The sequence below is a fragment of the Rhinatrema bivittatum genome, chromosome 10 (assembly GCF_901001135.1).
Source record: "Rhinatrema bivittatum chromosome 10, aRhiBiv1.1, whole genome shotgun sequence".
NCBI lineage: Eukaryota > Metazoa > Chordata > Amphibia > Gymnophiona > Rhinatrematidae > Rhinatrema > Rhinatrema bivittatum.
In genome coordinates this window covers 116,841,771-116,865,498 of record NC_042624.1, presented here as the reverse complement: position 1 = coordinate 116,865,498, position 23,728 = coordinate 116,841,771, and the positions used below count along the sequence as shown (strand labels likewise).

At 46.3% G+C, this 23,728-nt stretch overlaps 1 protein-coding gene across 3 annotated transcripts; it reads right to left on the bottom strand.

Annotated features, from left to right (window-relative positions):
- Window positions 1–7,648: 7,648 nt before the first annotated feature.
- On the bottom strand, window positions 7,649–18,695 carry ATPAF1 (ATP synthase mitochondrial F1 complex assembly factor 1). 3 transcript variants are annotated; one of them, XM_029618345.1, is made up of 9 exons: window positions 18,262–18,695; window positions 16,752–16,860; window positions 13,992–14,048; window positions 12,375–12,437; window positions 11,782–11,832; window positions 11,633–11,680; window positions 10,980–11,075; window positions 9,520–9,627; window positions 7,649–8,765 (listed from the first exon to the last, which is right to left on the bottom strand). In XM_029618345.1, exons 1-9 carry the CDS (start codon window positions 18,477–18,479, stop codon window positions 8,559–8,561), a joined length of 957 nt encoding a protein of 318 aa, XP_029474205.1. In that variant the 5' UTR covers window positions 18,480–18,695; the 3' UTR covers window positions 7,649–8,558. The 3 variants fall into 3 exon arrangements, with proteins under 3 accessions (XP_029474205.1, XP_029474206.1, XP_029474207.1); XM_029618346.1 differs by lacking the exon at window positions 18,262–18,695 and adding an exon at window positions 18,114–18,220; XM_029618347.1 differs by lacking the exons at window positions 13,992–14,048; window positions 16,752–16,860; window positions 18,262–18,695 and adding an exon at window positions 13,303–13,926.
- Between the last annotated feature and the right edge of the window lie 5,033 nt (window positions 18,696–23,728).

The following is a 23,728-nucleotide window of genomic DNA, read 5'->3' as shown; positions in this document are numbered from 1 at the left end:
GGATTCAATGCCAAGAAGTGCAGAGTCCTGCATCTGGGATGCGGTAATCCAAAAGAGCTGCATGTGATGAGGGGTGAAAGACTGATCTGCATGGACCAAGAGAGGGACCTGAAGGTGGCAGTGTGACAAAGCAATAGCTAAAGACATAAGGAGGCTGGGCTACATAGAGAGAGGAATAACCAGTGAGAAAAAAAGGAGGTTATAGTGCCCTGCCCTTGTACAGGTCCTTGGTGAGGCCTCACCTGGAGTACAGTGTTCAGTACTGGTGCCCGTATCTCAAAAAGGATAAAGACAAGATAGAGGCGGTCCAGAGAAGGGCGACCAAAATGGTGAGGGATCAGCATTGGAAGTCTAATGAGGAGAGGTTGAAGGATCTGAATATGTACACCCTGGAGGAGAGGAGGTGCAGGGGAGATAGGATACAGACCTTCAGATACCTGAAAGGTTTTAATGATGCACAAACTTTGAACATTTTAGTTGGAAAGGAAACAGTAGAACTAGGGGTCACAAAATAAAACTCCAGTGAGGACGACTCAGAACCAACGTCAGGAAATATTTCTTCACAGAGAGGGTGATGGAGGCCTGGAATGCTCTTCCGGAGAGGGTGGTGAAGACAAAAACAGTAAAAGAATTCAAAGGGGCATGGGATAAACATTGTGGATTCCTAAAGGCTTAGGAGTGCATGAGGGTAACCTGCACGGTGAGGGGATTACTACCCTCAACCAGTAAGCCTTGATACTTTTGAAGCAACTGCAACATCGCTCTCTGCTTTGACGGCCGGGGTGGAGGGGTATTGGATTCAGATGACAACCAATGCAGGTCCTGACTTTTACAGTCTGAGTTACTGATAAACATGGGGGTAACCTGCACGGAGCAGCAGTTACCACCCTTAACAAAAGGCATGGGGATACCACCCTTAACCAATAAGCCTTGATACTTTTGACGCAATTGCAATATCACTTTCCATTTTGATGGCAAGGGTGGGATGGGGAAGGGGGAACTGGATTCAGACAACAATCAATCTGGGTCCCGACTTCTATGATCTGGGGCACTGATACACAGACATAAGGGAAAAAGCACAGGACGGCTTCTACAGCCAAGTCCAAATGCAAAGCAAGTCAAGCAGCACTGCCTGAATTATCAAGAACTTCCTCACCCAGTAAAAATGTTGCTAGCAGTAATTTTTTATGGGTTCGACAGCTGCTTGTTTTTTATTGTAAATATCAGTACCCTCATCATAAGGCTTGGGGATAACCTGCATGGTGCTGCAGATATTACTATGGGAAGCCTGCTGGACAGACTGGATTGACCATTTGGTCCTTTTCTGCCATCATTACTGTGTTACTATGATAGGTGGTTAGTAACCAGGGACAAAGCCCTGACTTTGGAGTGCTTGATACCTCTCTGCTGACCCTCTTTCAGATCCAGATGAGGATCGGCCAAATCTTTGCGTCTGGGAGTGAAGGTGACCTACCCTGCTGCTAGAGGAGGTAGCACTACTTCACAAATAAGAATTAATTGCACAGGAATAAGAGTAAATTCTTCCAAAGAACTGCACTGTAAAATTCTGATGCTTATTAGATGAGGAAATCAGGCAGATGGATCTATTATGGCTGTTAGAAACGTCATGGAGTTCAGTCATCAGTTTTCTGAATGACTCACAGCTGGAGAACCCCCTTGGCTTTGTATCTTCTCCTGCAGAACACTTCCCACTGCCGCAGAGGATGCAGAGAAGTCAGTAACGGGAACAGGTCCTGTCCCACTGCGGGGCATGAGGGATCTGTTATTAACCCCATATATTGGGGTTAATAACAGATTTATTGTTATTAACCCCATATATTGTACTTTTATGTTAATAACCCCATATATTTATTTCCAAGTTACTTCTACCTGTTCTTTGTAAGACATTTACTTGTCACTGCTATGGTTCAGAATGTAAACCGAATTGATCAGTAATTCTGTTATTGGAAAGTCGGTATAGAAAAGTTCTAAATAAATAAATAAATCTGCTAACAACTGACATACACGAGCCCTCCTCATCGCTTAGGGTCTGAATCAGGCTGTCTTGCTGGGTAAAACAGGACCACAGTAGGCCACAAATCAGCTAGAATTTGAAGCAGTATTCTCTTTAAAGCTGGAAGTCTGTTTCGACAATTACCAGCAGGCTCTCAATCTCTCTCAGACAGGCACACGCACAAGCAGACTCCTGATCTCTCTCTCACAGGCACGCGCACAAGCAGACTCCCGATCTCTCTCTCACAGGCACGCGCACAAGCAGACTCCCGATCTCTCTCTCACAGGCACGCGCACAAGCAGACTCCCGATCTCTCTCTCACAGGCACACGCACAAGCAGGCTCCCGATCTCTCTCTCACAGGCACGCGCACAAGCAGGCTCCCGATCTCCCTCTCACAGGCACGCGCACAAGCAGACTCCCGATCTCTCTCTCACAGGCACGCGCACAAGCAGACTCCCGATCTCTCTCTCACAGGCACGCGCACAAGCATACTCCCGATCTCTCTCTCACAGGCACGCGCACAAGCAGACTCCCGATCTCTCTCTCACAGGCACGCGCACAAGCAGACTCCCGATCTCTCCCTCACAGGCACGCGCACAAGCAGACTCCCGATCTCTCCCTCACAGGCACGCGCACAAGCAGGCTCCCGATCTCTCCCTCACAGACACACGCACAAGCAGGCTCCCGATCTCTCCCTCACAGGCACACGCACAAGCAGGCTCCCAATCTCTTTCTCATAAGCACACGCACAAGCAGACTCCCAATCTCTCTCTCATACACAGACTCCCAATCTCTCTCTCATACACAAGCAGACTCCCAATCTCTCTCTCATACTCAAGCAGACTCCCAATCTCTCTCTCATACACAGACTCCCAATCTCTCTCTCATACACAAGCAGACTCCCAATCTCTCTCTCATACTCAAGCAGACTCCCAATCTCTCTCTCATGCAATTGTGCCCCTGCTCATTCTTCATCCCACTGGCTTGGGCTCCGGTAACAGCCCACCGCCATTCCTTTTTTCACTTGGGCCCCACCAGGCTGGGCTTTGGTGGTGGCAGCAGCTGAAACCATCTATTGTTTTGCTCTGGCAATGGCCCGCAGGCACATCTCTATTTTTTTCACTTAGGCCCCGCTGGATCTCCTTTTATTTAACTTTAGCGCCATCATCCTGAGCTCAGGCAGCGGCCCAAAGCTGCAACTGCATTTACTCACTTGGGCTCCGCTAGCCCAGGGTGTGGTGGCAGCCCACAGCATTTCTCTCCTTTCAGTTTGGGCCATGGTGGGATGAGCTCCACCACGGCCTGCTAACTTTCTTGTGCTTGGAGGGAAAAGCTGTTCAGGGTTGCAGCAGTCAAAAAAGCAAACAGAATGCTGGGAAGTATTAGAGAGGGAATGGTGAATAAAACAGAAAATGTCATAATGCCTCTGTATCGCTCCATGGTGAGACCACACCTTGAATACTGTGTACAATTCTGGTCGCCGCATCTCAAAAAAGATATAATTGCGATGGAGAAGGTACAGAGAAGGGCTACCAAAATGATAAGGGGAATGGAACAACTCCCCTATGAGGAAAGACTAAAGAGGTTAGGACTTTTCAGCTTGGAGAAGAGACGACTGAGGGGGGATATGATAGAGGTGTTTAAAATCATGAGAGGTCTAGAACGGGTAGATGTGAATCGGTTATTTACTCTTTTGGATAGTGAAAGACTAGGGGGCACTCCATGAAGTTAGCATGGGGCACATTTAAAACTAATCGGAGAAAGTTCTTTTTTACCCAACGCACAATTAAACTCTGGAATTTGTTGCCAGAGGATGTGGTTAGTGCAGTTAGTATAGCTGTGTTTAAAAAAGGATTGGATAAGTTCTTGGAGGAGAAGTCCATTACCTGCCATTAAGTTCACTTAGAGAATAGCCACTGCCATTAGCAATGGTTACATGGAATAGACTTAGTTTTTGGGTACTTGCCAGGTTCTTATGGCCTGGATTGGCCACTGCTGGAAACAGGATGCTGGGCTTCATGGACCCTTGGTCTGACCCAGTATGGCATGTTCTTATGCTCATGGCTTAGGGGGAGCAGTGTTACTTCCCCGCTTCACCTTGGGAATTAGCTGGGGTCGCCTATCTTTGCTCTTGTTCCTATCTGATTTTGTACCTGGGCTCCCTACTTTGTCTGTGTGTTTGCCGTTGGCCCGTTGCTGCAGTCCCATCTGTCTTTCCGTGTTTTGTCGTGGGCACTTTTCTGTTCCCTGCAGTCTTCCTGCCTTTGTTCATCACAGGCTGAATCCTGCCAGCCACCAAAACCGAAAACCTCAACTTGAAAGGGAAATGGCTGATCAGGCAGATCTTGATTCCTGGCCAGGTACCTGGGGATCCAGCCTACTCCTGCCTCGGTGTTTTTCCAAACAGCGGCCTGGCACCCTGATGCTATCATCAGGGATGATCAAACCCACACCAAATGACTCCACAACCAGTCAGATTTTCAGGATATTTACAGTGAATAGAGATGCCCAGTAAATGCAAAAATCTCTCATGTATATTCATTGGGGATATCCAGAAAACACAACTGCCTGTAGGGTCACTAGAATAGGTTTGGGAAGCCCTGCTCTCGCCACATTTCCTTTGCATGCCTCAGTGATAATTAATATCATGTCTTTCCTACTTGGGAACAGCTAAGCTCCAGCAATCTCCGTCATTGGCAGGTATTCCACTTTTGTCCTTCAGACATCTTTCTCTCTCAGAAAAGGAAACCAAAGCAGGAAGCTTAATTTATATTTTGCAGGAGCAGCTTTGATCAGGGTTTGACAGCAGTCGTTAGCACTGTCCTGTCCCTACAGCTGGGTGGCAGGTCAAACCGCCACAATGTTCAACAGGATCGCAATCTCAGCCTCGGCTCATAGCTCAGACCCTGTGCTAGGATCTTAGCCAAAAAGGCTGAGAAGCTACTTACCCCAAATCACTGCAGCTTGTGAGGCTTTTCATCCTATTCCTTCATGAAATCACGGATCATTTCAGAATCTGCCTTAGTTTTGTTCAAGTGGGTCTGACAGATGCACTGGTTTAATACAGTCGGCTCCAAAACCTTTAAATCTCCCTCCCCCAAAAAGCAAATCCAAATTTGGTAAATCCCTAAAGTAGCCTTTCAAAGCTTGCCTTGGTGCTGTCTGTTAAACTCTGCTGAGAATGCAGAGGAACCATTCCTATGAAGCATCACTGCCTCCCTGCAGGGAGGTGGCAGGAGACAATGGAAAACATTTAGTAAAACGCGTTGGGTGGAGGGGGAACAAAAGAAAGCTGAAAGCTCAGCTCTACTTACAGCACTTAAAACGGAGGCAGGGAACAGTGGGGACTTTGCTTAACGGGAGTGGCAATGCTACCCTGACTGGATTATCTATAATAAATAAATATGAAGCTCAGCCCTCTCTGGCTGACAGCACGATTAGCTCACCGGCTACAGGGGAGAGAGCACAAGTTTTCATCATCAAGCATTCCCTCATCCACTTTTCAGCTTTGTTGTTTTTTTTTTTTTTTTTTAAATGTATGCCTGGTCAGGCTTCCAGACTTAAGGGCCGATGCAATATCGGGCGCTGAGCTCTGCGCGCTGCTACACGAGTGGTTGGATGCGCTAGACATACTCCCACTGCAATCTCAGGATTAGCGCGTCCAAAACGTGTATCCATACCGGCACAAATGCCACGTTGACGAGGCTATTAGCTAGTACCCCGAATTAAATAAAAATGTGCTGCCGACGCGCATATTTTAATGCTCAGAAATTAATGCCAGTCCAGAGTTTGGGTTTTCTGGCACCCCAAGCCCTGCTCAGAAAAGCAAAAAAAATAAAAAATGTTTTTGTGGTTCCTCGTACTTAATATTGTTGCAATACTACGCAGGAAGATCCACCAAAAGTTGCAACAAGAAAAAAAAGCTTGACAGGATTCAGGTTAGGAAAAGGTAGGCTCAATTTACGAGTGTCCATTTTCCTAACCCGGGGCTGTGCTCAGAAAATTGAGCGTCCGTTTCCCTAACCAGCACACAGCCACTTCTCCTGGACACTCTTACGGCATGGACGTGCAAATTATTTATTGCGCATCCCTTTTAGCGCACCAGCTCATTAGAATATTAGATCGCGTGCCGAGAGGGGATGTGTGCGCATTCAAAAAGCGCGCATCATAGTTGGTCGCACGTTTGTTTTCCGCTCATGATATTGCATCGGCCCCTTAAAGTGCTCAACTGAGGGAGGGAACCAAACGGGTGTCACCTCAGGAGCTCAAGTGGTGCGTCTGAATCCTCTTCTAATCTTCTATTTATTTATTTTTACTGCAAGCAATCCCCACAAGGGAGATGCACGTCCGCCACCTGCTGGAGACGGAGAGTACCAGCGGGCTGATGTTGAGGCAGCTCTATAGGTCAGTGACGTCAGTAAGCTGTACTCTGTCTCCATCTGCTGGTAGGAGTGTGTAACGCCACCGCTGTGGATTGGCCTGCCTGAGTGCAGAGGAAGGGACCCCTCCTTGCTGCCAAGTCCCCCTGCTATGTTGTGACTGCCACGGCCATGGCCCCCCCTCCGGGGAGGCTTTTATAAAGCTGAGCAGCGACCCAGCCTTGGGACACGAAGGGTAAGGACTGCAGGTAATCCAAAGACTGACAGCGGCCATGGGGTCTGATCCTCCCGCCATGCGCCGCCTTCCATTCACTGCAGTGGGAAATCTGTGACAGCCGGCCGGGGTCCTGACAGAAGACGCTGCCCTTCTCTCTGTACAGAATGGCTCCACTTTATGCACTGCCCTCCATCCACAGCGCCACGATGGTTGGAAAAACAAAGCCTTTAAAATAATTCAGTCAGTACTTTAAACATCCTTATTTAAGTAAATGTATTCTATTGTAAGTGTTAGACTGTATCCCATTCTGGGCAATTTTTGGTAGGACAGGTAAAACATCAAAATAAATAAATACGCGCTTTAAGCAAAAAAATTTTTTTCTGGAGCAAAATGGGTGTTTCCTGTTCTTCCTACTTAGCTGCTCTGGATGCAGGAAGAGTGGGGATGCGACTGTGCTGCTCTGAGAAGATCCTTCTATACTGAGAGGGTGGTGGACGTCTGCCGGCAACCAAAGCAGTGAGAGGACCCTAGCACCGAGGCAAAGGGAAGTGGGGGAGGGAATCTGGGGGTTGCACTAGGTAGAGCAGCGATATTCACTCCCAGCACTTGAGAGCCACAAATAGGCCTGGCTTTCAGGATATCAATAACGAACATGCATGAGATAGGTTTGCATGCACTGACTCCGTTGTATGCAAACCTATCTCATGCATATTCATTGTGCATCTCCTAAACATTAGCCCAGCGCTGGCCGCAGCCGACCTATGTTCTCACACGGAGAAGGCAAAACCCAACACGCACAGAGCAGCAGTACGGCCGCATCAAGCTTCCAAGCAAAGTCAAGGTCAACAGCCATGAAACTGTTGCAAAGCTCTGACAGTTTTGTGCAGGGGGAGCTGGGCCAATATTGATGTTGCTTAAAAAAAAGAAAAAAAACTGCCCTAATGCCCTCTGGCTGCACCGAGACTACAAAAGCAGATAAGAGGGAGAGAGAACACCCGAGACAGGAGCTTCAAAAATAAATGAGGGAATGAGGTAATAAAAGTGCACATCTTTTATTCTCAGAACTGCTAAATTACATGAACAAGGTACGGCAATGTAGGAACAAGACCGAAAAAGTCAGAACACAGTCAAGAAAGGAGGGCGACTGCTCCTCCAGGTTATACGGCTTCAATTCTGAAAAGAATATATGTCTGCATCCCCAAACTCTGGCTCCCTTAAAAATCCACCACATTGTCCCCCACTGATGACCTCATCCTTTGCCTGAAGTCATTTTAATCTGCTGCAAGGCAAACGTGCTGCATTCCACAGGTGTCTGGCTAAAGAATCCAGTTGGGGAACAGCTGACGCCCAAGTGCAGGGCTGTTAAGTAGGCAGCCGCTGTGCTGAAGTGCTCCCCTGCTCTGCGGTGCCTGGCTGGATAGATAATCTCTCCCGTGAAAGGAAGGACAGCAAAACCTGCAGCTCCTGCTGTTTCAGTTCTGAGGAACAGTACCAGAATGGTAGGGGCAACTACACCCGTGACCGTAAACACCGGTACAAGTATTGTGAAATGCACGTTTCATGCGTCTCTGACGAGCCGACACTGTTCAGAATTTCAACATCACAATTCATGAGATGGCACACACTGATCTCCCCGTGCGTTTGTTACAAGGGGATTTAAAAATGCAAATGCATACAAGACCCCCAGTCTCAGCACAGCTTCAACCATGACTACAGTAACAGTGGGTCATGGGGGATCATGGGCCCAGCACCGTCAAAGCACAACAGGCCTGTACACAGCAACTCTGGGCTGGTGGTTTTGAAATGCGCAGACTGCTTGATCAATAATAAATACATCAGGAACCACAGTCAGGGTCAGCCTGCACCACCGGAGCAATAGGCCAGTAAGTTCTCACCCATGACAAAGGAGGGGGCTGTTTCCACTCTCTGTTTCAGCCACCTGAACCTCAGGGCTGCTGCTGGTCATCGGCAGTGCTATGTCTGAATCTCAGCTCCTTCCCAAGACCGCTCTGCTCCAGCTCCGAGATCACCGTCATGTACTTAAATTCGTTAGGGCTGTGGTTAAACGTCTCTACCAGTTTGTAGGTCTCTGGTCGGCGAGTGGCATAGAAGAGCTGCACCTGATTGGCTAAACACTGTGCTTCCAGAACATTCTGCGAGAGTAAAACCAGACTAGAAAAATGAGACCTCTTTTGCCACTACAGGTTAGAAATAAACAAACAGACATGCAGAGGTGAGGCTGAAGTTAGAGAAGCAATCACAGCTTCACACCAGTGCAAACACTGCATCTCCCCTTCCTGCACCCACCCTGATGTAGCTCAGTGCCCCTCCTGCCTACACCCACCACGATGTGACACCTCCTCCCTTTGTGTGCATGACACAACACGAGACTACACTGCACTACACCCTTCCTGCACCCACCATGATGTAACACTGAGCTTCCCTTCCTATACTCAACACCACAAAGGAGAGCGAGCTGAGATGGACAGAAAATCTTAACAACGATGCTTATTAATTCTCTTATCTTAAAACTGCTACACCACTTTGACTCACTACTACCTAAAATTCTTCTTTTGTAGCAGCAGGTGCTAAGCAAAACCTCTGACATACAATACTCAGTGCGCATCCTAAAAGAAAATTCTGTGGATACTGGAGCCGGCAGGCTAAGCCTGCATCTCTGCATTTTCAAAATTAAACATTTCATTTAAAAATTAGTTCAGCGAGACCTGGTTTAGAGGGACGAGCACTGGATGTTAATTCAGGAGACAGCCCAGCACATGAGTTTTAAATTCTCCTCTTCCTATGCCTCAGTTCTAATCCCGGCACTGAGAAGTGACGGCAGCTGCCAAGCAACAGTAACTGGGAGGCAAGGCTGCAAGGCAGCAGTACAAAACCTGTAGGCTTTACCAGAAAGCTGGAGTCCATTTCTGCTGTCATCAATACGATGCCCTTCTCCTCCTGCAGCTCACGGTAGTGGTACAGTATTAACTGGCTGGGAGCAGCATCATGAGCAGTCTGCAAGAGACAGTGCAGGGAATCCTTAAAGCAGTGCTACAAAAGTCCACCAGGACCATTGCTGGGCACTGGAGGATAATTCTGGCCTTACGTGTAATATTTATTTAAAACTTATTTATCACTTCTGTGACGCTTAAGAACATAGGAAAGAGCCAAGTCAGACCAAGGTCCACGGAGCCCAGCATCCTGTCTCTGACAGTGGCCGGGCCGGGTCACGGGTACCTGGCACATCCCCAATAGTTGCTCTATTCCTTGTATCTCACTCCCAGGGGTGAGCGCTGACTTTCCTAAGGCTACCTGGCTAATAATAACTGTCTATGGGCCTTTCCCTTCAGGAACTTGTCCAATCCTCTTTTGAACCCCCGCTATGTTACTTGCCTTGACCACGTCCTCTGGCAACACATTCCATAGCCTGAGCATGAGCTGAGTGCAAAAATACTTCCTACGAGTTGTTTTTAACCTGTCGGTTTCTAGTTTCATGGAGTGTCCATAGTCCTAGTGCTATCTGAAAGGATACATAACCGTGCCACTCCACTCATGATTTTATAAATCTCAGTCATATCCCCTCTCGCTTGGCTCTTCTCCGAACTAAAGAGCCTTAATCTGTTCAGCATTCAAAGCAATTTAAAATAATAGCATAATAAATAAGCAATCAAACAACACAGGTAAAAAAAAATCACACATAATAAGAAAATAAAACAATTACCCAAAATCATAAATGCTTCTATAAACCTAACAAACTGTGACCCACCCCTCCACTCTTACCATGCCCCACTGAAACTGCAATCATAGAGATCTGCATCAGGCTGCTTGATATAACACAACACTGTTCCCTCAAAGTCCATGTGTGAGGCAAGCCAGGAGGCTGCCCTGCAGGAGATTCAGGTTTGATGATGGCACCCATTTGTATTTATTTATTCTGAGCCTCTCCTTGCAGACACTGTGCCTGTGTCACTGATGCATGTGGGTACAGAGAGATCAAGTTTGTGCACGGACCCAGCTAGCAGAAAGTTACACAACTCCGCCCGTTCAGAGGCCCTGCTAACAATTTCCCCTGTGAATAAACACCAGGAACAGTTTTACATCCAAGAGTATTAGTCAAAGACATTGTGCTAAGGTCACACTTCTGGGCCAGCTCTGCTCGCTCTTTTGCCCTAACGTGCTTGAGCGCCTACATCTACTAAGGATCGATGCAGTTCTATTTTAAATCCATCCCATCCAAACAAGCTCCTAGATGGCTTCAGTATGTCTGAGCCAAGGAGCCCCAAAGAGACTCGCACAGAATTACACGCCTGCTTGCTACAAACATGGATGGCTGTATCCACAGATCATGCAAATCAGAACCGCACTACCTGAATGTTTATGACTGCGGTGAAGTGAAGCTCTAGGCCGCACCACTGGCCCACAAAAAACTCATAGCCTTCTCGTCTCGGTACTGCATACAAGAACTGCAAAGTAGGATGGAGAACAAGATTACAATTCAAGAGCTCCCTGAACATACAGGCCAATTATTTATTTGTACTACCCAGAGCAGAGCACGTGGCACTTCTTACAGAGCCAAAAAAAATGTGTCTTCCCTCAGCTTCCAGAGAGACGCTCATTTCTTTGCTCTGATGTTGTTAAATAATTTTATGTTCCTTGTCAATTCTGCTAAGATCTGGAGCTGCCGGGCTTCCCTCTCTAGAATCTGTTTTGCTGGTGCGCCCGCAGTATCTGCGGCCCTCTCTGTTTTGAAGCGTGCCAAGGCTCTCCATTTCTTCTCCGACAGCACCTCTGGCCCTTCTGAGGTAACTGGGGGTCCATGTGCTCCCACGGGCTCAGAGGGAGGGGGGTATGAGGGCAGCCGGGACGTGCACACATCATGGACGCATGCCCCAAGTTAAACAAGAAGCATATGAAAACCTGTTTCTTCCTCCCACTGTGCTACAAAGCACCATGGCGTAACACGTGTACCTGCGACAGATCACACCACCTCCTCCCCAAGAGTACGGAGGCCAGGACTTACCGATGGAGAAACCTTGGCCCTGTCCCACATCAGATCAAAAGCCTCGCCCTGAAAGAAAAAGGCAGCAGCCTAAATGCCCAGGCTCCTCTTCTTTGGCACAGTGCAGAGAGGAGAAGATCGGACACACGGACAGGGAACGGCTTACTTACAGGGATGACCGCGCAGACTGTGTCTCTCCGGGAGAAATACTGCTTCCAGATCTGCAGGAAGAGCAGGGAGGAGGGGTCACCGTCAGGCAGCTCCAAATATCTACACCCAGAGCTATGAACAGATGTACAGGGAAACGCTTTCCTCAATCGTGCTTTCATGAGCAATCACCATCATAGCTTGCAAACGTTTCTTCAAAACATATTTCTGCAGGCGCACTTCCAAGCAGCGGATTTCTAAAATGCAAACACGCGGATTCCACTTTTAGAGGGCCCTGCGGTTTCTTCCTGCTTGTTGGAGCCTCCGGCCTGTACTGGGACCACAGCACCGCGGAGCCTTCCTTTTCAACTGCTGGAACATTTCCCACCCTGATCCCCGTTTTTCCGCCCTCTCCTCGCTCCCCATCCAGTCCAGCCATCGCAGTGACAGTCTTCGGCCCACTCCGTAACCCCGTCACAGTGTGGCCGCCGAGGGTCACTGCTGAGGTTCCCCCTCCTCCAAGGAACAGAAGCCGGGCTCAGGAAACAGACTTGGGCTCCTACGAGGCTGAATGCCCCACACTGCCAGCGAGTCAAATCTGGATTAATTAGCTCACCTCTTTAATTTCTTCTGTTGTTTTGTGTTTTACCATCTCAATATTCAGAACCGAGCTGAGAGTCTGCAACAGAAGAGGCAGGGTTCATGGTCAGGTCAAGGACAGCACATAATGCACAGACTGTGTTACTACATGGTTCAGTTCTTATTTTGGTCCAATAAAACTTGCAAGGTGCTCCATTTTTCAAGAACAGGGTGGCTACTAGAACCCTGCAATATATTTACTAACCTGCACTAACAAAGGCAAGTCTCCCCTTTGCTGTATTGTAGCGCACCCCAAATCTCTCTAGAAGGTGATAACAAAGTATTCAAGAGTCCAGAACCCGCTACATGAGATGATGCCTGGGTTATCCTTCTATTCATTGCCAGAAGCCACTGCCACCCAGCTCGAAGGATTTATTTATTTATTTGTTCAGTTTTATATACTGTCATTTGGTGCAGCCATCATAACGGTTTACAAAAATCAAACAGATAATAAACCATTAAAAACATTGATGCATAAATTAATAGTGGGAAATAAGAAGGATAACCACAGATGCAGAGTGATACATTTTTGTTACCATAAATGCGTAAAAACGGCAAAGTGAAAAGTCATTTTCAGCTGAATTTCAGATTCATAGTGGGCTCTGCACATCCAGCTGCCCTCTGGGCCCTTGTAGGATCCGTTTGGCGTTCCACACCAACAAGTAGCATTTCAACCTAGCTGACTTTTATATGCTGGCTAAGCTGAAACATTTATTTCAAGTCAATAGTCACTTATACTGTCATAAAAGATAAACTAATAGAACGCTGTGAAAAATACAGCAACTGCTCACAGACAGGGAGGACCTCTTAGCCCAACCAGGCTGCCTAGGTGCCTCTGATATCTGGTTTATCTCAGACCCTACACATACTGCTTAACCTGAGGTCCTAATCCCTTCCAAGAATACCTCAATTCTGTCACAATTTTGGTTATCATGGCCCTCTGCTGGTGGGAAGTCCAGGCTTCTCTCACTAAAGCTGGATCTCCTCCGAGTCCGCCCATCATGGCCGCTGTCCTTCAGCTTCCTCGTCTACGGAAGGTTCTGCCTTTCTGCACTTAAGCAAAGGCAGACAGAAATCCCAATATTTCTATCACTCTCTCCACGGGAAGCGGAACTCTGTACTGCTATTAGGGCAGCTTGCGCTCAGGCCTGCAAAACCTCCACCATTGACCCTCCTGCGCAGGACTAAAACAAAAGAAAGAAGAAGAAAGGCCCTCGGGGACAGCCAGTCAACATGAAGAGGAGAATGGCTCAAATTGCTAGAGCACGGAAGTTTTGAAATACAGTCACAGCAAGACCGAGACTCATCCCAGTTCAGCTGCCGACTGCAGGAGACCTTGGACAAACCATTTCAACTTCAAGCGTCTCTGTCAATCAGTAAGGCTGCGAGTCCGCACAATGCTGGCAGACCTCCAGCCCACATCCCCAGTGCAGCGTAACGGCTAAGAGTTCAGAGCTGGAGTGTGCAGGGTCTCTCCCCAGCCCAAAAACCAAGCCCTAAACACTAACCTGCTATAAATACTGTCACAAGGTACCCCCCAGAGCTGCCACCTCACTTGTGCAATGATCAGACATGTGCCATCACTACAACTTACTTTATCTTTCGTAAATCCTGCTCTTCCTCCGGATCCCTCTGCCTCCAACTTTTCTGCCTGGAAACAAAAGGATATTTTTAAAGACAAAAGGGATCCCACTTTCAGCCACTGTTAGCCAGATTAACTAGCAAATTATATTCAGTGGCGCGATCGCACTGCTGAACAGACCCGGCTAACTTCAGAACAGCCCTATGGCCCAAAGTTAGCCGCAGAAACCAACCAGCTAACTCCGAATATCGGCTAACTCCGCTCTTCCCTGGACGCATCCTGCTCGCCCATGGAAAACACCCGCTTCTTATATTCAGCCGGATAAGGGTAAGCCATTTAGACGGATAACTATTACGTTACCCATCGAAATGGCTTTTGAAAGTGTGGAACTGTTCAAACAGGAAAATTGGTTCTTACCTGCTAATCTTCATTCCTGAAGTACCACGGATCAGCCCAGACTCCTGGATTTTGCCTCCATTCCAGCAGTTGGAGACAGAGAAATTTTCACAGCCACCGGCACACAACCTGGTGTAGCACCTGCAGTCCTTCAGAATTATTATGTACCCAAGCTGATACAGCAACACCTCCGACCAAATTATGAAAACCCAATCCCCTGAACGAGCAGAGGAAAGAAAAACTCAACTTACAACTATAAACTATATTTCAAACTTTAAGACAAGAGAAAAAAACCTGTGCCATTCTTCAGACAACCGATCGAGCGGACTCTCCAAACACATGCAGACCCCTGGATGGGACTCTAAACTGATCTGTGGTACTGCAGGAATGAAAATTAGCAGGTAAGAACCAACTTTCCTTTCCCTGTACGTACCCAGATCAGTCCAGACTCCTGGGATTCACCAAAGCTTCCCTAACCTGGGAGGGACTGTGAGAGTCCTGCTCGAAGGACGCCGCCTCTGAAACCAGTAACTTCCAGAGCCTGGATGTCCAATCTACAGTACCTGCCAAAGGTATGTAAAGACTTCCAAGTTGCCGCTCGACGAATGTCCTGTGGGGACACTAGTTGACACTCTGCCCAGGAAACCGCCTGGGACCGAGTTGAATGAACCTTTAAGTCCTTTGGGACAGGTCGTCTGCAACAAATGTAAACAGAACCAATGGCCTCTTTCACTCGATGGGCAATCGTAGCCTTTGAAGCCTTTGGACCCTTCTTTGCACCACTCCACAGCAGAAAAAGGTGATCCTACACTCTAAAACCGTTGCTCACCTCCAGAATCCACAACAAAGCATACCAGACATCCAAACGCCTTAACTCTGTGGCATGAGGCGTACCCGACTCCACAGGGGACGCCGCCACAGTCCTTCCCGACGTGCCCTCCCCTGCTGAGAGGCACCGGGAACGTCGACAGGCCTGTGGAGGCGCAGCCACAAACGGAGCAACGGACCTCTTTCAGCATGTCTGGGCGCCGCGCCGACCAACGGCAGACATCCGAACGGGGAAAAATAAAAATATCACCGGAAGCCGAAAGAAAGTATAACGATCCCCCGAGCTGCCGCCCTGCACCACCAGCGCCGGGGAAAAACAGAAATAAGGCAACATGATCCTTGCCCCCTCTTTTTTTTTAAACTTTACAATAAACAAAACAGCAAGACACAGACAAGAGAAATAAGAACAATCTTACCTGAAGCTTGGCAAAGGCCTCTTCTCAAACTCCAAGAGGTGAGGGAACTAGACCACCAGCTTTCCCCTCAGGTGTGGTATCAAGAGCAATTTAGGGTTTTCGAGCCCCGCTCATCTGCCCCACCAGGACCTGCCAACCTCCTAGGAAGGAAATCTTCTCAGAAAATAAAGTTCTCCGGGTTTTTTTTGAGATTCAGAACTGCAGATTTTGCACCTCCTCCATCTGCTGGAGACAGAGAAATACTGAAGGACTGCAGGTGCTACACCAGGTTATGTGCCGGTGCCTGTGAAACTTTCTCTGCTGGAAGGGAGGCAAAACCCAGGAGTCTGGACTGATCTGGGTATGTACAGGGAACATGTCTCTTCCCCAATTTCCTTGGCCACTAATCTCAGAAAATGAAGTCAGAGGTGGGAAATGTTTTTCAAAAACACTGGGGATTTATTTAGGCCCATTTCTTCCAAAATTTTTATGGGAGAGCGGGAGATAGAATGCCAGAAGGAATGGTAAGAATGCTTGGAAGCAGGGGTTAAGGAGAAAAGGAGAAGGAAAGGGAGAGTAAGGAAAAACAAAAAGTAAAAATGAAGGAGACGCAGCAAAAAAAAAAAGAACAATTAAAAAAAAACAGACAGATAAATAAAGAACAAAACAGCCATATAAAAAAATTCTTCCTGGCTCTTAAAATCTTCAGAGGGCTAGCTGTGGTAGTCTAGTGCAGCAAAAATACTACTCAACTCCTTTTTCTTGGCTCTTCATTTTGACTGGTGCCTGAATGTTTTAAATATTTTTCTACACACAAATACTGAGATGCCAGGAACCTGCAACGTAAAGTAAAAATGTCTTGTGATTAGAGCACAAGACGAACAGTGATAAAGAAATATCCTGGGCCAGAAGCAGAGTTTTATTTTACTTACTACTTTGGAAAAGGCATATGAACAAAGTTTTATTTCAAGAAAGCATAGGACAAGCACTGGGAGAACTGAGGACATGGCCAGAGATCAGCAGAATCTGTAGAAGCGAAAATGGAAAGACTTAGATGAGTCCTGCACTCTTTATCTGCTGTCAGGTTTTTTTTTCTGTGTAAAATGAGAAATTAACCCAATACAGTATGGACGAAGCAATAAAGCAAGCTTGCCTTCTGTTCCATGAACCTGACAAAGTCTGCTTGCTTTGAGTGCCCCACAGGCTGTCTTTTCACTTCACTTTGTTTCTCCACGCGAGCATCAAAAACAGCTGGGTTGGATCTGAAGAGAGACAAAAGTCTCCATCACATAAAGAAACAGCACAAAGAGTTCTATTAATTAGAACAAAGGGAACCCCGACACTTGCTTTCAAAACATCAAAGCTGATCTGATGTAATACCTTCAGGAGCAAGAACAAAGGCATTCTCTGCATTGTCTTCCAGACTTCCCCCTATTTCCATACATATCTACAGATGTTATAAATAATATATATAATAATGATCTCCCTGTAATATCTCCAGTAGTGTTATAAAAAATGCACATATTTACACAGAATAACAATTTATTTATATGCACATAGATAGAAATGTTGAGATTGGTATTCAAAAGCATTTAGCCAGCTAAACGAATATTTGAACACTTATCTGGCATTCTGGGGGCATAACTGAGAGGAGTTGAGTTAGTTGGCTTTGTTAGTCTGGTAACGCCAATATTCAGCTGCACTACTGAATATACTTTCAAGGTTATCGGATACATTTATCCAGCTAACTTTATCTGGCTTGTGTCTGAATATGGACCTCATTATATGTTCTATATAATAACATATGAAGCTCCTGGAATTTCCCACAACACTTTTCGTAGCGTTATACACATATAAACACTGAGGGGTATATTTTCAAAGGGTTACGCGCGTAACCCCCGAAAATCTACCCCTGAGCATGCCGAGCCTATTTTGCATAGGCTCTGTGGCACGCGCAAGCCCCAGGACGCATGTATGTCCCGGGGCTTTCAAAAATGGGCAGTCCGGGGGCATGGCGGCGGTTTGGGGGTGGTCCAGGGGCAGGGCCAAATCCTCCAGCACAGCAGAGGGATATGGTTGGGGGGGGGGGGGGTTTAGGTTGGGCTGGGGGGGGAGCAAAAAAAAAGTTCCCTCCAAGGCCTCTCCGAAATCGGAGCGCCTTGGAGGGAACGGGGAAAGCCATTGGGGCTCCCCTTGTGCGCGCCGACCCCGAATTTTATAATGTTATAAAATCGGGCATAGATTTGTGCGCGCCCGGTTGCGCACACAAATCTACACCCGCGCATAAGTTTTAAAATCTGGCCCTGAGGTTTTATGCACACTACTGTAAGAACGCCCAGCGTAAATGAGAGCTCCAAAATCTCAGTGAGGTAATCATTCTCTCTCAGAAGCGGAAGGGTGCAAGATTTGCAAAGGCGTTCTTCAGTGTGCTCGTGAGAGTCTGCTCAATGCAATCCTCTCACTGCCTCCTCAATCTCCCCCCGCCCTGCGTGCGCCTACTAGTGTGGGTTATTACTTTGAGCCGCACGCATTTTCTGACGTCAGACCATTTTTCTGGAGGCCTGACCAACCCTGGCTTTTAGCATCAACAACGTCACAATGTGCAGCTCCAGAATCCTCGGGTACTTCCCGTGATGCACGCGCGCGCTTCGTGTGACAATGACCTGCGCAGCTGCACGATCTTCTCGCGATATTTCGCGTAATACGGGTTTTCCTCCAGTGTCGGCTCCTTGTGCGCACTGAATTCCCGCAGCAGGTGCGGGGAAACGACACCGAGACCGATCGGCGACCAGAGGCGGCTCCGCACGGCCAAGAGCCCCCGGTACCCGGCGCGCATCTGCAGCACGGCCGCCGCCATCATTCCTGGCCCGGCCTCGCACATCCGGAAGTCACCAGGAAATCCTTCCGGGATAGAATAATACTCTCCCGAGAGTCACTGGTAAAAGCCTTCCGGCTAGGAACACCACCCGCAAGTCAATGAGAGATCGTTCGGGGGCAGGAACAAATAACAGCCAAGAGTCACTGGCAAATTCTTCCGGGTGAGAAACTATTTCCGGCTGCACGGTAGCCTGCAATAAATTTAGTGAGGGTCCATGAAGGTCCTAATTCTGAAAGAACCCAAAAATGAAAGTTCAGATCTCTTACTTGTAAGTAATTTGTAACCTATCCTTAAAATCGTCCATTGTACCTGAAGACTGGAGGGTGGCCAATGTAACCCCAATATTTAGAAAGGACTATAGGGATGACCCGAGAAACTGGAGACCGGAAAGTCTGACTTCAGTGCTAGGAAAAATTGTGGAAACTATTGTAAAGATCAAAATCACAGAGCATATAGAGAGACATGGATTTACCCAAGGCAAGTCTTGCCTCAACAAATGTGCTACATTTTTTTGAAGGGGTTAATCAACGTGGACAAAGGTGAAGCAGTAGATGTGGTATATTTGGATTTTCAGAAGGCATTTACCATAGTCACTCATGCGAGGTTTCTAAGAAAAGTAAAAAGTCATGGGATAGGAGGCGATATCCTTTCATGGATTTCAAACTGGTTAAAATATAGGAAATAGAGAGTTTTTGTGGTGGAGAGCAGTGAACAGTGGAGTGCCTCATGGATATGTTATTGGTCCTGTGCTTTTTATTGTATTTATAAATGATCTGGAAAGAGGAACACCAGTAAGGTAATCAGATTTTCAGATTGCACAAAATTATTCAGAGTAGTTAACCCACATGTGGATTATGATAAATTGCAGGAGGACCGTGGAAGATTGCGCATCCACATGACAGATGAAATTTAATGTGGACAGTGCAAGCTGATGGTTATAGGGAAAAATAAAGAAAAGGTGGAGATCCGTGTATATAAAAGAGATCTTTATTGAAATTTGCCCAAGTTTCAATAAAGATCTCTTTTATATACACCGATCTCCACCTTTTCTTTATTGCTACACAGCAATCTTGGACCGGCTTCCGATTTGCTTATAAGGAAAAATAATCCATGGTGTAGTTACACAATGTTTGGTTTATAGCTAACAGAGGGGTGCTGATGATCTTTGCTAGAGCTCTGGGGGTAATCCAGCTTGAGCCTTCTGAATTCTATTCCATCCTGCCCCCTTGTCTTCAATACAGTGGATGTAAGAATTGTGAGTGGACCATGGCTGCTCAAACAACTAGAACCATGGGTGAGAAATCTGGGCAAATCACAGATATTACAAGGAGTCAAGAGTGCTGGCGATCAGAACTGTGTGTGATAAGCACATGGCAGAAAGGAAAACACTGCAGTTGAAAGACTCTCTAACTGGTAACTTCCAGGTTTAAAAAGAGATCTGTGAACTGAGATGTGTTTTATTGAAAGATTACAAATCCTTAAGACCTCCATTGCAGAGGTAAGCAATAAGCTTGACCAGCTCTTCCCTAGGCTTGAAGAGGGTCTCGGCCCGTGAGGATTGAAAGTCGGGAGCGGCTACCACATTTTGTCACGCTCCGCAAACAAATGGCTGATTTAAAGTGTAAAGTGGTAGGACTTAGAATATAGATCCCGCCACTGTAATGTCCAGATCCTGGGGGTCTCAGAGGGAGAGGAGGGCATAAGAAATTGCCATGCTGGGTCAGACCAAGGGTCCATCAAGCCTAGCATCCTGTTTCAAACAGAGGCCAAACCAGGCCACAAGAACCTGGCAATTAACCAAACACTAAGAAGATCCCATGCTACTGATGCAATTAATAGCAGTGGCTATTCCCTAAGTCAGCTTGATTAATAGCCATTAATGGACTTCTCCTTCAAGAACTTATCCAAACCTTTTTTCAACCCAGCTACACCAACTGCACTAACCACATCCTCTGGCAACAAATTCCAGAGCTTTATTGTGCGTTGAGTGAAAAAGAATTTTCTCCGATTAGTCTTAAATGTGCTTCTTGCTAACTTCATGGAATGCCCCCTAGTCCTTCTATTATTCGAAAGTGTAAATAACCGAGTCACATCTACTCGTTCAAGACCTCTCATGATCTTAAAGACCTCTATCATATCTCCGCTCAGCCGTCTCTTCTCCAAGCTAAACAGCCCTAACCTCTTCAGCCTTTCCTCATAGGGGAGCTGATCCATCCCCTTTATCATTTTGGTTGCCCTTCTCTGTATCTTCTCCATCGCAACTATATCTTTTTTGAGATGCGGTGATCAGAATTGTACACAGTATTATAGGTGCGGTCTCACCATGGAGCGATACAGAGGCATTATGATATTTTCTGTTTTATTAACCATTCCCTTCCTAATAATTCCTAACATACTGTTTGCATTTTTGACTGCTGCAGCACACTGAGCTGATGATTTTAAAGTATTATCCACTATGATGCCTAGATCTTTTTCCTGGGTGGTAACTCCTAATATGGAACCTAACATCGTGTAACTACAGCAAGCGTTATTTTTCCCTATATGCAACACCTTGCACTTATCCACATTAAATTTCATCTGCCATTTGGATGTCCAAAGTTCCAGTCTTGCAAGGTCTTCCTGTAATGTATCACAATCCGCTTGTGATTTTACTACTCTGAATAATTTTGTATCATCCGCAAATTTGATAACCTCACTCGTCGTATTCCTTTCCAGATCATTTATATATATATATATATATATATATATATATATATATATATATATATATTGAAAAGCACTGGTCCATCAAGAACAGATCCCTGAGGCACTCCACTGTTTACCCTTTTCCACTGAGAAAATTGACCATTTAATCCTATTCTCTGTTTCCTGTCTTTTAACCAGTTTGTAATCCACGAAAGGACATCACCTCCTATCCCATGACTTTTTAGTTTTCTTAGAAGCCTCTCATGAGGGATTTTGTCAAATGCATTCTGAAAATCCAAATACACTACATCTACCAGTTCACCTTTATCCACATGTTTATTAACCCTTTCAAAAAAATGAAGCAGATTTGTAAGGCAAGACTTCCCTTGGGTAAATCCATGCTGACGGGTAAATGTGAATCGGTTAATTATTCTTTCAGACAATACAAGGCTAGGGGGCACACCCTGAAGTTCCTTTTTACTCACTACACAATTAGGCTCTGGAATTCATTGCCAGAGGATGTGGTTAAGGCAATTAGCTAAACTGGATTTAAAAAAGGTTTGGACAAGTTCTTGGAGAAGAAGTTCATAAACTGCTATTAATCAAGTTGACTTAGGGAATAGCCACTGCTTATTACAAGCATTAGTAGCTTGGGAGTTATTTAATGTTTTGGGTACTTGTGACTTGGATTGGCCATTGTTGGAAAGCTGACTTGGATGGAGTGGCTCTCATGGAGACCTGGAACACAGAAAACCATGCAGGAAGGACAGGATAGGAAGAAAGGCAGGAGTGGCGGCACTATCTATAAAAAAAAAAAAAATATGAAAGCAACAGATCAGCAGGACTTATAAAGTAAAAAGAAGGCACTGTGAGTTAATCTGGAAAGAGGGAATTCAACATCTATTTGCATTGGTGAACTATACAGATCTCCATTTCAAGCAAAAGAGATAGATAAGAGATTTAATAGAAGATATTCAGAAAATTGCTTTAAAAAAGAAGGTACTATTGTTATATAATTTCAGTCTGCTGAATGTTGACTGTGACATAAGAACTTGCCATACTGGGTCAGACCAAGGGTCCATCAAGCCCAGCATCCTGTTTCCAACAGTGGCCAATCCAAGTTACCAAACAGTAAATAGATCCTATGCTGCTATTGCACACTGATAAGTAGAGGCTGTTTCTTAAGTCTCCTTGGTTTATAACAGTTTATTGACTTCCCATCCAGGAATTTTCCAAACCCTTAACCACATCCTTTGGTAATGAATTGCAGAACTTAATTGGGCATTGAATGAAAAAGAATTTTGTTTTGAATGTGTTACTTACTAACTTCATGGCATGCCCCCTAGTCTTTGCATTTTTTTGAAAGAGTAAAAATCTGATTTACATTTACGTGGACTATTCCACACCTGATTTTATAAACCTCTCTCATATCCGCCCCTCAGATGTCTCTTCTTCAAACTAAACAGACCCAACCTCTTTAGCTTTTCCTCATAGGGGAGCTGTTCCATCTCCTGTATCATTTTGGTTGTCCTTCTCCGTACCTTTCCCAATGCAACTATATCTTTTTTGGGATGCCGCAACCAGACCTGCAGACAGTACTCTTAAGTGTGGCCTCACCATGGAGCAATACAAGTGCATTATAACAGTTGCCGTTGTAACCCCTGAGCAGGACGGATCCTTTAGTTGACACCTAGAGGCACATAGAAGAAAAGAGAATGGACCTTTTATGCACACAACTCTTAACCCCCTCAGTTTCTCCATGGATAGCATTTACGTTCTGAGTCCCTGGATTCTAATAGGGGACGAACAATAGTTCTTTTACACAATTCTTGCACTACAAACCCTTCTCTGCCCTCTGGATGAGATACATCGGAGGGCATTAAATGAACTTTGAAAAGTCCTGGCAGCTCTGCTGGTGACCTTCTCGATGCTTCTTTAGAGTTGGGAATAGTTCTAGAGACTGGAGACAGGCAGAGGTGGTTCCTATTCACAAAAGTAAGGAGGGGAAGTGAGGGGGAGGCTGGGAACTTCAGGCCGGTTTCTCTGACCTCTGTAGTGAGAAAATGAATGGAATCACTGTTAAAAAGGAGGATGCTGCAGTTTCTGGAACCAAGGTCGAGGCAGCTTGGTTTTACCAGAGGTAAGTCTGGTCAGACAAATGTGAATAATTTCTTTGCCAGGGTGAGCAGAGAGTTGGATCGGGGAGAGCACTAGACGTAGTGTACTTGGAGTTCAGTAAGGCTCTTGCCACAGTTCAGCACGGGATTGGAGTAGGACACCAGAGGAATGTGGGACTGGAGACTTTCTGGGTCCAGTTATACATTTTGCAGTGGGGCCTAGGAGAGGCTGTGTCCACGTCGTCCTCGACCTTGAATAATCTGGCCTTTGACCCCTTTGTTACCCAAGCCTGTACACCGATATGGTCTTCTTTTCTCCCACTCCCACATTTGTAAAATTGCCCCCTGCTGCCCCCTCAGCACTGCAGCCTTGACTTTTCCTTCTTCTGAAACATAGTTTGTCAGGGTTTCCCATCTAGCATGAAATGGCTGGGAGCAGGTGATGGGGTC